Source organism: Urocitellus parryii, chromosome 1 (genome assembly GCF_045843805.1).
Source record: "Urocitellus parryii isolate mUroPar1 chromosome 1, mUroPar1.hap1, whole genome shotgun sequence".
Taxonomy (NCBI): Eukaryota; Metazoa; Chordata; class Mammalia; order Rodentia; family Sciuridae; genus Urocitellus; species Urocitellus parryii.
Genome location: NC_135531.1, coordinates 76,357,376 through 76,375,063, shown reverse-complemented (window position 1 = coordinate 76,375,063; position 17,688 = coordinate 76,357,376). Strand labels below are relative to the sequence as shown.

At 32.6% G+C, this 17,688-nt stretch overlaps 1 protein-coding gene across 1 annotated transcript in view; it reads left to right on the top strand.

Annotated features, from left to right (window-relative positions):
* The window catches only part of Kiaa0825 (KIAA0825 ortholog), a 378,474-nt gene that overhangs the window by 107,815 nt on the left and 252,971 nt on the right, over positions 1-17,688 (top strand). The window contains exons 8-13 of the mRNA XM_077800531.1: positions 249-343; positions 3,282-3,509; positions 4,720-4,985; positions 6,455-6,605; positions 10,854-11,044; positions 13,664-13,846. Coding sequence (XP_077656657.1) covers positions 249-343; positions 3,282-3,509; positions 4,720-4,985; positions 6,455-6,605; positions 10,854-11,044; positions 13,664-13,846 — 1,114 coding nt within the window. The remainder of the gene's footprint in view (positions 1-248; positions 344-3,281; positions 3,510-4,719; positions 4,986-6,454; positions 6,606-10,853; positions 11,045-13,663; positions 13,847-17,688) is intronic.

The following is a 17,688-nucleotide window of genomic DNA, read 5'->3' as shown; positions in this document are numbered from 1 at the left end:
TACATCTAGTATTTTTCTTTTTTTGGTAGCAGGGATTTAACCCAGGAGTGCTTCACCACTGCGCTATACCCTTGCCCACCACTCTTTTTTTTTCTTTTCTTTTTTGAGACAAGGTCTTACTACATTGCTGAAGCTGACATCAAATTTCGGATCCTCTGGCCTCTGCCTCCCTGCTCACATATGCCACAAATCCTGGATGTTCTTCTCAAATGTTTGCTTTTATGTCTCTTTTCTTTCCTATTGCTTAGGAATTGTGGAGAAATCCAATAGAGATATTGTAATAGAAAAACCTAAAGCACATAAAACCAGTATTCCTTTAGAGCAATTGCTACCAGGAAAAGAGGTAAGAAACTTTAGTCATACATAATATTATCATCCTATGTCTGTGATTCCATTATGAGTCAAAATGTCTTGAATTTTCCTTTTTGCCACTAGAAAGGAATTTCTGATTGAAAGTTGACTTGTAAGTTTTTGACAAAAATTAATTTAGTCGGGTCACTGTTCTTTTGTGCAATCTGTTCCATAAGAGGAGTAGAGAGATGGAAGTTAAGAGATCTTTGTTCCCTATTCTGACTCAAGGTCTGCATTTTGAGAATATAGGTTGTAAATAATTGTTGAAATATGAAAAAGTGGAGATTTAAGAAAGAAAGGAAATAATAGTTTGATCTGATCACCCATGTTTACGTACCCAACCTTTGCTTGTTTATTCTCAATATCCATTACTATTCTTCTTCTGCTCTGCTTTTTAGAGAATTGCATTTGCTTTCTGGAACTTAGAAAGCAAAGGGAATGTCTGTCCAATTAAAGGCATCCATAGAAGATTGGAATGTAGTATTTGCGGAAAACCAGTTCCTGCCTCCCTGCCCCCTCGACCTCTGGCAGTGGCTGTGATTCCTTTAGCTCTCTTCCCTTGACCCTGCTCCTACCAAGCAGCCCTCTCTGCATGATTCAGGTTCCACAAAGCAGGTCTGCCTTGGGTTTAGCTTCCACTGGGAGCCCAGGATCTAGTTTACCATAGCGCTATCCCCTTTCTTTGCTCCTCCAATCCTAGGGTTGGTTGAGGCTTCCTCATATATTAATATCTGTTGTGCTTTACAGCCCATGTTTGGCTAGTCGGATCTTCCATCTTCCATCTTCTAGGTAACCAATACCCTACATTAAATTCTTCCTTTTGAAATACCTTGAGTGTTTTCTGTTTTCTTGATGAATCCTGACTAATATACAAGGTAAATATTTCATAAAGCAAAAGGATGAATTTTTTTTAACAATGTCAATCTAGAAGGCAAGGGAAATAATAAGGACAATTCAAAGTTATACATTGTGCCTTAACCAAAAATCAAAATTAGTACTAAGATTAGTATTAGGTAATTAAAAATAGGGATTTGGCACATAACTAATTTGTACACAGAACAGGATGCCACATGATCTTTTTCTCCCCCTGGATCAACTGTTAAATGTTTCTGTTCTCACTATAATTTGTGTGATGCCAAATACCATATGAGAAGAATGGAGATAAAAAATGATCTTCCAAGAAAACAAGTAGACTTTAGAAAGCTTCAGTAATTAAAGGTTTCAGGTTTTTTTTTTTAAATAGTGACTACTAATGTGCTTTTTTTCCCCCTAAATTTTGTAAAGAAAATTTAGATGGACCGACAGTATTGTCATCTACAAATAATCATGGAAAAAGATAATCATCACTGCATCCAAAAAAATGGGGGGAAAATATCATTATAGCAACAATAATTAATGGCCATTTTTAGTGGAACATATTTCCATAAATGAATTAATGAATGAGTTCAGTGAATATATATGCCCTACTGGGGAAACAAAAATTACAGCTTTAGTTGTTTGTTTTCATTTTCATGGAGATCAGTTCCTTTTTACATTTTTATCTTAAATGTATTCCAAGGAATTACTGTTATGGCAGAGGGATATAGCCATTCCACTTCTGAAACTTTACTTGTAAGAAAGGAGATTCTAAAAACTTAGGAGATAGAACTTAATAGTTGATTAATTTTATGCAAATATTAGAGAGACATGCTTCAGGCCTATGATGTTAAAGATCCAAATAAAATTTAGACAGACAAGTTCAGTTACATAATAAGTATAGTGATAATAAGAGCCCCATTTTCTGATTATAGACATGGAATCATAGAATTATAGCTCTAGAAAATAAATAACCTTGATTATTTTGTACTGTATATATAAAAGCATTACATTAATGCTGAATGGGGCATACATAAAAAAATTAGGCTAATAATCATAATCTCAGTAATTTTAGACTGAAAGAGACCATAGAAATAATCAAATTCAACTCTTTTATTTTTCGAACAAAGAACCTGAGATCAAGAAAAGTAAGTGGTTCAGTCAGGAATATAGAGCCAAGGGTCTCCTAAAGTTGGAGTAGATAATATGCTACCATAAACAAGGTTACCTTAAAATAAGGAGAGTTTAGTTCTAAGCACAGGTTCAGCCTGCTAGTCATAATGCTGTTGGTATTTTAGGGAGTATTAGGGGACTTGGGGGTAAATATACATTCATAAATATATTGCCATATGAGACACAGACCAAAAGTAAAAAAGACAACATTATAGTCCCCCACCCCGCTCTGCTCCTCCCCCACACAGAACAATGCAGATAATTTTAATTCTTCATTTCCTGGAATAAATGTAGCAGTGCCTATCACTAAATAAAATTAGAGAGACTAAAAAAAATTCTAAGCAAGTGAAAATTCAGAAAGGTGCAGTGGTGGTTTTTCTCTGATAAATTTATTTCTTATTGCTATTTTTTTGGCTTGTCTGGATTTCTGAGATTAAAAAAGAAATCAAAGATTGAATATTAAATGCTGTTTTATGTTGCAATACTTGTTAACAATAAACTATAAAAAGACTGTAAAAATCTAATTAAACTTTATTAAATATATTGAATTTAAAAGTTGTTTTATGTGATAAATTGTAAGTGTAGCTTTCGGCTCTCGTAAAGATGGTTTTATTGAACTATATTTAAGAGATTAAATTTTGAAAAAAGATTTTGATTAAACCCACTGATGAATTAAAATGAAATAACAGTATATTACTGTGTGTAAAGAATGCACATGGTTTTTGTATATTACTAGATTCACTAGGTAATATTTTTCAGGTTGTAAGAATGGCTTTTGCAGTATATCAAAGAATACCTATATTCAATATGTTGAATGCAAGTCATAATTTTATATCTATAACAATAGAAATATTTGTTTCTAAGTTAAGATTAATATGACTGTAAATCAATTCATATTTCAGGTCACTTTACTAGATTTTGGCTGGAGGAATGCATTTAAAGAAGTATCTCTACCCATGGCACATTGCATAACAACTGCAGTTGAAAATTTTTCCACAAAAATTCTCCAACAGGAACAGAATGAAAAGTCTTCAGCTGTGAGCTATGCTATGAACCTTGTAAATGTCCAGCAAATTTGGCAAGATAGCCACATGTTTCCTGAGGAGGAACAACCAAAGAAAATTGCAAAGGTAAGTATCAAATGAATTCCTTTCAAACTGCTGACAGGTATAATGGAGTTTCTTTTCTTGCTTCTTTCTCTTTTAATATAAGGTATTGCAAAAGGAAACTAGATCAAACGGTGGCATCTCTTGGCAATCCCTTGGTGTTTGATCCAATACGAGTAAGTGTCTTCTCTGCTGTTTAGAGGACACTACTACCAAAACCACTTATACCTCTTGATAGCTGTTTGCTCCCTTGATCTGAGGCAACCTAACAGGTCCTCTGTGACACCAGGGGAAACTGGATAACTTCCTATTTTGGTTAGACCTTTGAAGGACTCCAGGAGAAATTTAGAAATTTAAAGGAGATATTATCTCTCTGTGCTTGGTTTGGGGCAATTTTAAACTCTTTCTTTGTACCTTACTTAGCATTCTATATCATTAGCATCAGACTTACTTCTTTACAGGTGCTTTGAAAGTCATTGAACTACCTGTGAAAATAGGAAGTAGATAAATACAATTATTCATTATTAGGTCCACAGTGAGTTCAGAAGCCTATGTTGTGATATTTTTAAGAGTCCTTGATTGGGGTTTCATTATGCTACTGTCACCTTGAAGCTCCAGAACATTCCCTAAGGAGTTTTATTGGCTGATTTTATGTGGAGGTAAGCTTTGCCTTCCCTCCCACTGTATCTCCCGGTTCCATTAAGTATATACATAATATTAGGTGAAAAGCCAGACATCACTTCTGAAAGTTGCTGACTCTTTAGCTATAAGAAGATGCAACATAGGATAGCTTCTGTTTCTTCTAGATTATTTAAATTAAACTGATATTCATATGTGATTTTTAATAAGATCATCTATAGAAATTTAGAGAAAGAAAATTTGGGTAAGTTAAAAAATAATGTAAACATTAATATTAAGGATACATATTTTCTGACTTCTATTTACTCCAAACAAAGGTATTGTCAAGTAAAGCTGGTTCTTGAGTTTTTCATAATGTCTGTCTGGTAAGCATAATGTTTGAAGGTTATAGATAGAGAGGCATCATTTTGATATTTCTTTATTTGACATGAAACATTTAACTTTCTACAACTGAGAAATTGATTATTGTAAAGCTGTGTCATTATATTTATGTTTGATGCCAAATTCATTACTTAGGAATTTGGCTCCACTATACATAAATTACACGGTGCTGTCAGAATACAAATAACTCAGCGCCACATTTATTTCTCCCTAGTTTTGTTCTGACATCATGGAAAAACTTGACACCATGCTTCCACTGGCTCTGGCATGCAGAGATGATTCTTTTCAGGAAATTAGAGCAAACTTGGTAGAGGCCTGTTGCAAAGTGGCAACAGCTGTCCTGGCAAGACTACAAGAGAGAGGCAAGGAGGTTCCTTCCAAAGCACCCCTGAAAAACCTGCACATACTCCTCTCCACAGCGGTGTACATCTTCCAGCATTTCACACACTGCAATAATTTGATGAAAGAAACCACTAAGAAGTGAGTGTCAAATTAAGCTAATGGCTACGCTTAAAGAAACGTGTAAACTTTAGATATCACAGGAATGAAATTTTAAGGATGATATTAGAAGAGAAAATAATAATCGACAAGGAGAATTGTTTTCATTTTTCTTGACTAGGAAATGTCAAAAAGGTGAACCATGGGAGGTATTAAACTAGGTACATAGACAGTAAGAAAGTTCGACTCTATTCAGACATACTAAAAAGAGCAACTATTTTATGAACGTTGTTATGACATGATTAAATGTACCTCTTCCATTTTGTAAGGTACCTTATATGGACCACAGTGAAAATGGAAAACAAGCTTGTTTTTATCCCATGTTTGTATTTATTTGTAAAATATTCACTTATCTTTTTTGTCTTTAAGCCAATAAGCTGTTAGGAGATGGTATAGAAAACAAATGCTTCTTAATTTATTCTGTGTGTGTGTGTGTGTGTGTGTGTGTGTGTGTGTGTTGCTGGGGATTGAACCCAGCAAGAAAAGCACTCTACCAACTGAGCTATATCCAGCCCCCAATCTTAATCTATTCTAGTGACCATTGCAAACATATTGCAGGACATCTATTTAGTAATAAACTACCCATAGTATTTGAAGATGAAACAACTACCAATGTTGATTCTCATGTATTAGTAGTCTAAGATATGATGTTTTCCATATAGAGATAAAAATGATCACAGGTATTATCACATATCACATAGTCTTTCTGGTTACATTTGTATCATACAGAACTTAACCTGGTGCCTTGTAAAGGGAATATATGAACTCACCAGTCCAGTATCACCCCAAGAATCTATTTGGCATTTTTTATTTAGCCTTCACAGTCTTACAGTTATGAAAGAAAGCAGTGTACTCTTAATAGCTGAAGATAAAAGATATTTCTTTAATTCTCATAAGCAGTCAGATGTTGCAATTCATACTTGAATTTATAAACAAAATGTGCCAGAAACACTTAATTTCTGTGGGATATTTTTAAACAGTTTATGAGATAATTGATGTCTACAAAATTGCAATTTTTATAAAATAAAAAGAGTGTTTTTGTGGAATATGTGATAGCTTTATAAAAGTTGGTTCTGACAAGTGTATGTTGTTCTCTAGTAGTAATGATAACCTAATGCCTAAATAATACACTGATCTCTAATAATAGGCTTACAAAGAATATTTTTAGTTTTGAATGATGTATTGACAGTGCAGTTTATCTCAAGTTGAAGTGCATATTTGTAGAACAACAGATGTACGTTTTCAAAGGACTTGCAAAACAAAGACAAGCTTTTTTTTTTTTCCTTTTCTTTTCTTTTTGGAAAGTGAATGTGGATACAGACTTACTTCAGCATTAGGAGGAAATGAATGATTGATATCTAATAATCAAAACCACTTGTAGTACTGGAGATTGTTGCCTCCTACTGCACAGGCCTTAAATCTCTGCCTCTTTGATCATTCCCTCTGAACAGACCCATATTCCTGGTGCCTGTCCAAGGATATCAGGAATTCATCAACACTCTACAGTTTCAGGTTACGGACTACTGCGTCAGAGTTTGTGCTACAAGCATTTTACAGGATGCTGAGAGCCACCACTGGGATGACTACAAAGCTTTTTATGAGGTGTGAAGTTAAGTTTACTATCCCTTCCTTTTTACACAAATATGTTTTACTGCCTACCTGCTTTCTGGCTAATTAGAAACATGAGCTTGGCATTACTAACACATGAAGGCTGTTAGGATAATATTTTTTAAATATTGAATTTGTATTTAGGAAAAACACTGTTTTTAAAAACCTGAAATAAATTAGACATCAGAACTCTCCTTCTGCTGAAAAGTAAAAATAACTTAATTTGAGCTGCAATGTTGCAGTGCTATATAAGGTGTAATATAATGAGATACAATGAAAACTCAAAAAGATAACACACAGCAAAAAGCTATAACATATTTTCTCCAAAGGAACCAGTTATGGGTATCCTTGCATTTTTTCTTGTTATGTATTCCCATCTGTGTTTGATAAATATTTTTTATTAAGGAGCTTTATTTTTATACTTATTTTTCCCTTCTCATTGTTCTTATGAGTGCACTTTAAGACCCATTTGATCATTTATAACTTACCTATTTTCATTTAGCCATGTTTTGAAATCTTAACTTTCTACCAAATTAAAGCCTAATGATTCCCAGTGCAACCAAACCGAGGATCAATTAAAATTATTCATCTTCAAGCCTTATTAGTTTATCATCCCCTAGACCCCACATATTATACACAGATCACAATATTTGAAATTCCTTGAAATGGATTTTAGGGAAGGGTAAAACATTTAAACTACCTTAATAAAAGATCATTGTGATTTTTAAAAAATTTCAATAGCCAAGTTCAACTTCATGAGCTTTTCCATTTCGACTTTTTGTCAATTTTTCAATCAAAGTTTATGGTTTTTGTTTTTCCTGATTGTTCTAGCCACTATAGGGTATTAGAAAAACAGAGTGGAGTTTTGTTCAACTGTCACTCTTGTCACCTCCCTGGCACTGCAGGTTCCTGTGGCTCCATTTATGCCTGAGTTATCATCATAAATGTTGCTACAATTCAGAGGAACAGCTAATAAGAAGCTCTATTAAAGGACTTTCCACTTTTTCTAAGGTCATTTTATCTCTTCTTTAGAGGCCCTTCCCAGATAGTTTTTCTCTTTGCAAGAGCATCCATATAGGGTTTTCCAAGCCTGACATACTTCAAACAGTAGTGGTAGCAGTGAGCAGAATGAGGGGAAAAAGTGGTATGGTACATCTGGTAGCCTGAGATAAGAATGAATGTATTGGTCTTCCCCTCTCCTGGCAGCTCACAGCCTCCTTATTTGCCTTGAGGTAAACAGAGAGGTTGAAAATGAATCCATCTCATGTTTCAAACTATTTCAACATGTCAGGGTACTAATGACAATTTTATATGATATTTGTAGAAGGACAGTTATCATCTCAGTATATGTTCAATACAGGGGTATTTTGTTTTCTCTTATACAAATTGGAACTAGAATAGTCGTACAGTGTAAATAATAAGTGGATGCATTGACAAGCTGTTATTGAAGTTACCAAGTATTTAAAAAAAAAAGAAACAACCAAATTACCATGTAAAACACTGCTCTTAGGTCTTATGACAAGGCGTTAGCCTCAAAGACAGAAATAATGAGATAGTTACCCTGTGATTACATGGTACTGTAGCTTCCATATACTTACATGGTCAGTAGTTACAATTTAATTGCAGAGTTAGTGGTTGTTATTTTTTTTCTCAGAAAAATAAAGTGATACCACTTTTCTATTTACCAAAACTAAGATCCTTCTAAAAATAGCACAAATTTAAACTGTTTTGACAAGTGGTGTACCTGACATGGTTTTATCTCGCTGGCTGCACCCCTTTCTCCTCCTCTCCCTGTTACTTCAGCTGATTTGTGAAAAAGAACTAGCATGTTTTGGGCAGGCCTGTGTTGAGAGGAAAGGAGATGGTGCTGCCTGGCTGGAGGCGAAGGATAGGATAGATATCTTGGAGGAACTTATCACCATGTGCAGAACATAGTAGAGAAAGAGTAAAAGATACAGAGCAATATTCACTCATGTTTTGTGATAACAAGTGAGCCCTAGATAATGTTATTTGCATTTTCTAAACTGTCTGGTTGTGAAATTCAAAGAGTTAGATATCTCTCTGATGAGGTGCTGGTCAGATGGCACAGTGGGTGTTCAGATTACATGTTCAAAATTAAGCTTTTAGTAGAGTTGCGTCTGCTCAATTTCAGAAACTTGTGTTTTCCAATAGTCAAAGAATAAAGAATTGTCTGTTCAAACATAATATTGAGTGGCTTCTATAATAAAGCCCAGCTGCTTGTTTCCTGATATATAATCTAAATAAAAGCCCACATCTGTTTACATTATAGTGGGTCTACAAAAATAACAGATGTTTACTAGCAGAATACTTTTGAAATGACAACAAATGGGGAAACAGGTCAGAAAAAATAAATGAATCACATTTAGTTTAATTGAAGTTGTATGCATTTTAAAAAGAATTGTTGAAACAAAGACCAGTTTGAATATTTTTAAGTAAACATTAAATTTTGAAAAATATTAAAAATGAGCAAGTACTTCTTCACTTTACAAGAAGATATCTGTGTGCCCAAGTTATCTTTATTTTCCCATTTATTGCTAAAAGGAAGGCATTAAGGAAATTGGTTTTTCATATTCTGAAAATTATGAAAAATACTGTTGATCACATTTTAATCAGTCATTCATTGCCAAAGGGAAAGTTAGTATAATTGTTCATGCTAGTTACTACATCATCTGGGCTTAGTTTTGTTTTCATTTATGTGCAACCCAAAAAAGTTTGAAGGAATCAAGCTTTAACTCCTTATTTTAAAAAGAATTCTTTATCATAGGACATATCACAAATAAAGCATACGAAACTGTTAATTTTGCTGCCTCATTATTAATTATATACATATGTGTTTTTTTTCTTAAGCAGTTTAGATGTATGCCTCATTAGGAAGTCAGAACCAGTAGTCCAAATCCTCTTTGGTTTGAATTTGACTCTGACAGTTTGATGCCCAAGTTACCTTCCTAAGGAAAAACAATTCTATTTATTTATAAAAACCATTTAAAAGTCAATATATAATAACTATAAATTATTATTCACAATGACTGCAGAAGATTTTAATAACCAAAGAGACTACCAGAAGAAGAGTCTAATAAGAAAATACTTAAAGACGTATCTGCTTAGGAAACCATCAATTTTTGGTATGAGAGAACAACAGCTATTTTTAGATGACTTTTTCGTTGTTGTTTTTAAATATAGTGGGCAAAGCACAAATTTTATGGCAAAGAAAATTACTTAAAGCTAAAATAGGAAATTTTACCAGTTTTAAGTTTCGATATATTAACATAATAAGGATAATGTTTGAAGAATGCTTTCTACTCCTTCTTATTTCAAATAATCTTTTGATCTGATTTGAAGAAAATGAGGTCAACAACTAGCAAACCTCCCCCAGAGTATGATACCTAATTAATACTTGCAAATCACTTGAGGCTACCTTCTCCTTTCTGCTTGTTCCTTTTGGCCTAGGCCACTGTTGGGTCTCCCTCAGCACTCAGGGAAAAGTAAGTGCACAAAGGAAATCTGTAGAGGGATAGAAAAGAATGAGAATCTGGTCCCTTGGAAGTATAAAATGACATAAAAATGCTAAGAAATGGTGAAACTATGTATCTAGGATTTTCAAAATCTTATAAAATTAGACCTCTGTGGTATCCGTTGCTAATATAGTACTATTATTAAAATGCCATAGGTGAAATAGCCCAATGTAATAATCTTTAATAGTTATACATCCCACTTTGTTTCATGAATATTGATAAGATTATAGTGTGCACATTTATTTTATTCCTGTCATTTCTTACAATATGAAATCTGATTTATAAAATTAACTCAATGATGCCAATAGTTTCAGAAAAAATACCTTCATTAACAATTTAAATAGATTTTAATTTTAGAAGAATCAGTCTATTATCTTAAACTACCTAGCATAACTTGTTTAGCAACTACAAAAACTGTTTCAAAGTAAATTTGAAACCCTAGGCCGCGCGTAAGTAAATCAAGGATATGCTAGGTTAAATGCTTATGGTCTGGATTTGCACTAGAATATCTGGTCTTGTAATTGAAATAAAACATATGTTCCTTTGTCAATAAGGATGTTTAACATCTAGTCAAAAATCTTTCCTGGTCATCTAGTGTGTCAGTCTCTCCAGCTATTTCCTTTCAGCCTGAACTAATTAGGTTCATAGGAAGCAAACTGACATTTTGGAAGATGTAATTCTATTGTTTAATGTGTGCTGATTTTGGCAGGGGGAAAGATGCTCCTTCTCACTCCAGATGTGGCATTATTTCTGCTGGGCTCTTCATCATGATCTCTGGACCATTCTGCCCCCTAAGATAGCCCAGGAGATTCTGGCAGAAGTGCTAGAGAAATCGTTGAGTCTGCTGGCCTCCAGATACGCTCGGGCCCATCCCAGTTATAAAAGAACTCCACAGATTAGGTAATTGAAGTTCTGAAAACCACTCCTTTCCAAGAAAACTTTTGAGTCAGTGTAATGCAGAATATATTTCTGAATCTCATGACACACACAACTCCTTGTATATTTAACATGTTCCTAACATCTGAAAGGAAATTGTTTTCAGTTCTTCTGGAGTATTTAAGTGGAAATGTGGAACTCAAATCGAAATAACTTTGCTCTTATTTCCTCTTAAACTTGCCTATAAAACCCATTTGTTTCTATGATTCAAGATGTCTTGTAATCTAGGACATATATAGGTATGTATATGTATACATACATATATTTATGTATACACACACACACACACACACACACACATACACACAAAAGTTAATAAAATAAAGAGAAAAGGTTCTGAAATAGATAAAAAAGCAGCCAAGCTGTGATGGAGCAGTTAATTTGACTTTGAGCTTCTAGGCAACCAAGAGATTTTAGTGGTGGTGTTTTTTAAACCTTTAAATATAGAAGTTTGTCTTCATTATCTACATTGTCTAGTAATTTTTCTTCTTAATATATTTCAATTCCCTCATTCCTCTTTTCCTTTATTTTTTCTTTTCTCTTCACTATGTATTATTAAAAGCCAGTTCAAAAAAATATAGAATCCCAGAAAATGAGGAGCACCAGTCACCAGGCTTTAAATTGAAGACTGAAATACAACACAATTCTTTGAGTTATCTAGGCAATGAATATTATACTATACAAATGGCCTTATGTAACAACAATGATTTACATGAACAGAGACTTTTGTTTTATAAATACTTTGTCTAAGACCTGTTGTTTACATAGAATTTTTTCCAGGTATATTTTAGAAGAAACCTATATACATCAGAAGCTTTTATTTATTTATTTATTTTGGCAGGAGAATTATTTCTGATCATGTTATTGTAAAGTATATGGCAATCTTAAGGGCATTTAGGTCCTGCTACAGTGTTTCATAAACACGGTATTTTGCACAGGCTGTTTTGAATTATAGGCCAAGTGTTTTAAAAAATTGAACTCTGAATAGTTGGTAAATTCCTTTTGAGAGCAAAGTATTCCTTCATTCTTTTTCTTTTTTAGTATGAAGCACATTTGACTATGAGGTGGCAAGTCATTATGAGATATTTGTAAAATGAGATTTACTGTTAGCTCATCAACAGGTAGTATATTTAATTAATTAACTGTACTGTAGAGAATTTGGTTTTTATTTTCTGGATGGTTGAATAAAAATGCTATGCAAAGCTAGATTTATTGTTTCTAGTTTTGATAAGTAAAAAATTTATTTTTATTTGAATGGTTAATCCTAAACCACCATTATTATGGAAATCAGATTATGTGTATGTACATGTGTATCTTGTATTAGTGACTTAATTTAGCATTTAGGGAAAGTTAATATCAACTACAATTACACCTTCTTAAAAGTTATTATTGATGTGTTTAGTATTCCAATAGTGTACATATGTCATATAACCAAAATCATGTGTATTAACATAGAAGACTGATTATATATAATACATTTTGGCCTAAGTATAATTTTTAAAAATCTGTAAACATATTTTTGTTACCCTTTAAAAAATTTCCATTTTGTATTGCTTCAACTCTTAATTTAAAAGCAAAAGAAGTATATTAGCTGAGGTCTGTTCATATACTTTAAAAATAAATGTCTTTAAATGTTTGTCTGAATTTCTACTAAAACACCAGAAAGGGGAGGAAGGGATGGTAACAGGACAATTAATAGACATGGGGTGTAATAGGATAGGAGGAATAACTTCTAAAGGTCTCTGCATTGTGATAACCATGGTTGACTACTATAACAGTTAATTGACTATTTCAAAATAGCTAGGAAGATTTTGAATGCTTCTGAAAACAAAGAAATGATATATGTCTTAAGGTGATAGATATGCCAATTACCCTGATCTGATTATTGCACATTGTATTCATGTGTTGAAATGTCACACTGTACACCATAAATATGTATAATTATTCTGTCAATTAAAATAAATACATTAAACATTTTTAAATTTAAAAACTTTGGGAATATGGAAACAAAGAAATAGTTTTATAAATAAAATAAATGATAGGGCACATTTTCCACAAATTTATTAACACTAGAAATTTCTTAAAGGATGAGCATCTTCATTTGTGTTTCTGTTGTTATTTCTTCTTATCTCGCACTTGCTCCACATATTATAGCCTTTTGACAGCTTAGACATGGATGGAGAGAATTGTTCTGCTATCAAATTTTTACCTACTATGTATGTATGGATAATAGCAAGTTTTTCTTTTCAGCTAGCTTCTCTTTTGCTCAGTGTAATTTAAAGGACAGTCTCTTGAGCTTCTGGAATAAAATCTTGGAAATGCAAAGCAAATGTTTTATGAAAAGCATTCCTACAATACTATTATGGCCCTTAACTATCCCTAACATGATGGTATTATGGGACGTATAACACCAGAAACTCAAAAAAAGTATCTTTGATGCTTTTTGTTTTTGATCTGAAGCTCTGACATCTAACCAAAACTTTTTATTCTTACATATTCTTAGTACTAGAGATATGAAGGAAAGTATATATACCAAGCCAAAAGTTTATTTTAGTATGATATTCCTCTTTTTCTTTCCAATAGACTTGATGTGACGACAATTTTAATCTGCACTGAGAACATGTTATGGTCGATTTGTACATCTGTACAAAACCTTGTGAATCCTCATGAGTCTAAAGATGATAAAATTTTTAAAATTCATACCCATTGTAATAATCTGTTTACAACATTAGCCATTTTGACTTCACCATTAACAGAGTTATATAGGTAAGTATCAAATATATTTTATTTTTTAATTATGATTATATATAAAATAATGTATTTAACAAAGCTATTTTCATAGCACTTATTGAATTATGTTAAGTAGCAAGTAGAAATTTCCTGAAGTACATTTTTGATATTGTGAATTGGGCCATTCTATAAAACTAATACCAACCAACAGGGGTTTCTTGATTCTCAAACTAATTTAATCTCCCAATATGTATTATGTCTGTCTCCATTTATCGGTCAATCCCATTCAGTTGATAAGTTTCCAATGTAGTTGGAGCATTTTAAGCTTTACTTTTTGACTTATTTTAATGGGTCGATTATTTAGTCATTGCTTGATATTCTGTGAAAAACAAAATCATATCTAGTTGCTTTTGGCTCATCTTAACGATATGTTATAGTTTGGAGCTGAGGCTCAGCTGTAGCATACTTGCCTGGCATGTGTGAGGCACTGAGTTTGATTCTCAGTACTACATATAAGTAAATAAAAAAATAAAGGTCTATCAACATATAAAAAATGTTTTAATTTTAGATAATTTGCTCTAATAAAAAATAAATTTTAGAAAATTGTTCTAAAATATGCCCAATTCTGAAAGAGACCTAATGGTTGCATACTTTGAATAAATCTACTATAGAAGTGCTTTTTTCTTCCCTGTAGTACTGGGGATTAAACCCAGGGATACTCTACCACTGAGCCACATCCCCAGCCTCATTTTTGCTTTATTATGAGATAGGGTCTCATTAAGTTACCCAAGCTGGACTCAAGCCTCAGCCTCCTACCTCAGCCACCCATGTAGTTCGATAACAGATGTGCACTTCTATATCTGGCTAGAATTGTACTTTTAATATTAGGCTTTAGTGTCTTAAGTGATAATGGCAAGTGGAAATAGAAATGAGTAATTAAATGGAAAAAACATTTAAATATTTTACTTAGCTAAACAAGATTTAGAGAAAACTTTCGAACTACTTTTAACTTCTAGTTAATTTGACTCAAGTTTGTAACATTATAGAAGAGGTTTGAGTAGATTTTACAATTAAAACATTTATATTTTATTTAATTCCTCTTCCAGAATTGTCACTTTTATAATAAAAGACTAAATAATTGTACGTTACTAGTTAGATAGTAAAAATTTTATATAATATTTCTATTTCTTAGGCGAAACTAGGTAAAGTGTTCCTTCCTATAACATTCTGGCAAGAGTGACATACAAATCTTTATTTTCAATAAATTTTAGACTTTAGTGTCAGATATTCTAAGAGTAATTAACAACTTTGATTGCAATTTTCCTATAATTTTCACCTACTCTTTCACTGTCGACAAAGCCATTGTGTACAGATTGTTTCTTCTAGGCAATGCAGGTGGAGAACTAACTTTAGAAATGGATAATTCTTTCAGAAACGGAAAGAAACAGTGAGATAAATCTCCATAAGGTTGAGATTATATACATAATGCTTCATAATCATAAAAAGCTTAAGTCTGAGGCCCATAGTAAATCCTCGCAAACTAAACTGATTTACCATAGATGAAAAAATTGCTATGCTCTCGGTTCAATGGGTCATTTCATCTAAGAGGAAGGCCCTGTGAAAATCAGGAACAAAGTTGACAAATTTCATGGATTTGTCATGGTGAGCAATATTGAATTTCATGCTTTGTCACAGATGAATTGAAAAATTTTAACCCCCAATGCATTTGTAAAACAAATAAATTATTATCAAAGATTGCATACTTTAATAATAATAATAATATAATATGTACACTCATTACTGTTAACCTAAGACCTTTTGATACATTTTCTAACAACTATGCAAGTACTCAAATCTCTGATTTGTGCATTAGATACTACACTGTAATCTCATTCAGCAAATTTAAATTGCTAATTTCAATCAGGATTACATTTATAACATTTTATATCAACCATTGCCTCTGGATTTTTCTAATGTGAAACATAGAAAGCTATATTGCTTTCAAAAATCTAGATATACTTTAATTCCTTTTAAATATTCGTTTATTCCAAAAAAATCCTTTCACATGAATTTAAATTGTTTTTCTAGAATATTCTAATCTTTGAGATATATTTTGCTTTTTGTTGACAGAGGCAATCTGTCAACAAACTGCATTCAGAAGCATCCTCCCATGCATATCCACATAGCCAGTTAGTGGTTTCCTTGCTGCACTTGCTTGCAAAGACTGTTAGTTTTAGCTTGTATATAGCAAGTTAAATATTAATTCCTAGAGGGATTTGGGGTGTGACTCAGTGGTATATCCAAAGTCATGAGTTCAATTTTGAGCACTCACACCCCAAATTAATTCCTAAAGTTCTAGGTAAATGCAATTTGATTTCAATTCAATTGTGTTGCCTCTATGATTAAGCACAAGGGATATAAGAGTAAGAAAGATGTAATATCTCTCCTTAGTAATTTAGCAAAGTCTGATAAAATTTTTAGTGTTAAAATTAAATAAATTTTTATATTTCTGAAATATTTTTATGTGTCATATCAGAAATCCTGAAAGTTGTTTATTCCAACATTAAATAACACAGAAGAGTAAGATTCCAGTAAAAGTCCCTTTGACCTACCAGTCAAAGGCTCAGCTCATCAGAAGTAGGTTAGGAAATTGCTCAATTAGCCAAGAAACAGTAGACTCATCTTGTCTTACCCGGGGAAGCACTTATAAGATTTTTAATCAATGAATTCCAAGGTATTTCAATGCCATGTCCATAACTCAATTTCAAATTAATATTAGGTCTTTTGAGATTATGGTCTTAGACTTTGTCTTGTTACATTTTGCTTTGCAACTAATTCACTGTCCCTCAAAAACCAAAATATTTTAGGCTAAAACTTTGTTTTTCATATATCAAGAATGACTGGTATCATTTGGAAAACAGGAAGGTCCTCAACTGTGAAGCATGGAGTATGATTTTGTAAAATGTTTAGCATATACTCTTATGACCCAGCAATGGAAATATGTGTCTTCACAAAGATTCATAGAAGCATTTTTCATGATAGCACAAAGTAGAAGCAAACCATATACCCATGAACTGGTAAATGGATAAAGAAAATGTGGCATATGCATTCAGTACAATATTATTCAGCAATAAAAAACCAGGATTATCAATATGTGCTTTTCTAGGAATGAACCTTGAAAACATTACGCTATGTGAAAAAAGCCTGGCACAAGAGAACCCTCACTGTTTGGGTACGTTTATTAGAAAAATTCAGAAGAGGCATATCCATAGAGAAAGAAAACAGATCATTTGTTGCCAGGAACTGAGGGAAAAGGAAAATGGAAAGTGACTGCTAATGGGCACAAAGCTTCTTTTAGAGATAAGGAAAAAAAATTAAAATTAGATAGTGATGAAGTTATGCAGCTGTGAATAGAGTAGGGCCATTTAATTGTATACTTTAAATGTGTTAATTTTGAGGCATGTGAATTATATGTCTTAATAAAGCAGTTAAAATTTATACAGATTTAATGGAAATAAAATTTTTAAAATATTAAAAATAGTCTGTCAGAAAGTAAAATAATCCTTTAAATGATATTTCTTTCCATTTCTGTTTAGAAGGAGGTAAGTCCTTGTATTTGCCTTTCTTTAAATATTATTTTTAAGCGAAAATAACTTTTTAAAAAAAACACATAAAATCAAAAAGCTTTATATGTGGTCCTAATATGTAAAACACTGAGAAAGGACCAGTCATTAATTTTGGAGTTGATCTGCACCTCAGCCTTTTACTGGTTGGTTCCTGCTGTACCCTGAGGTCCAGTCTTATTTTCTCTCCACCATTGTCCTGTTCTCTTCCTTCCCTAATGGCTGTGTGCTCTTTATAGATGGCCCCTCAGATTC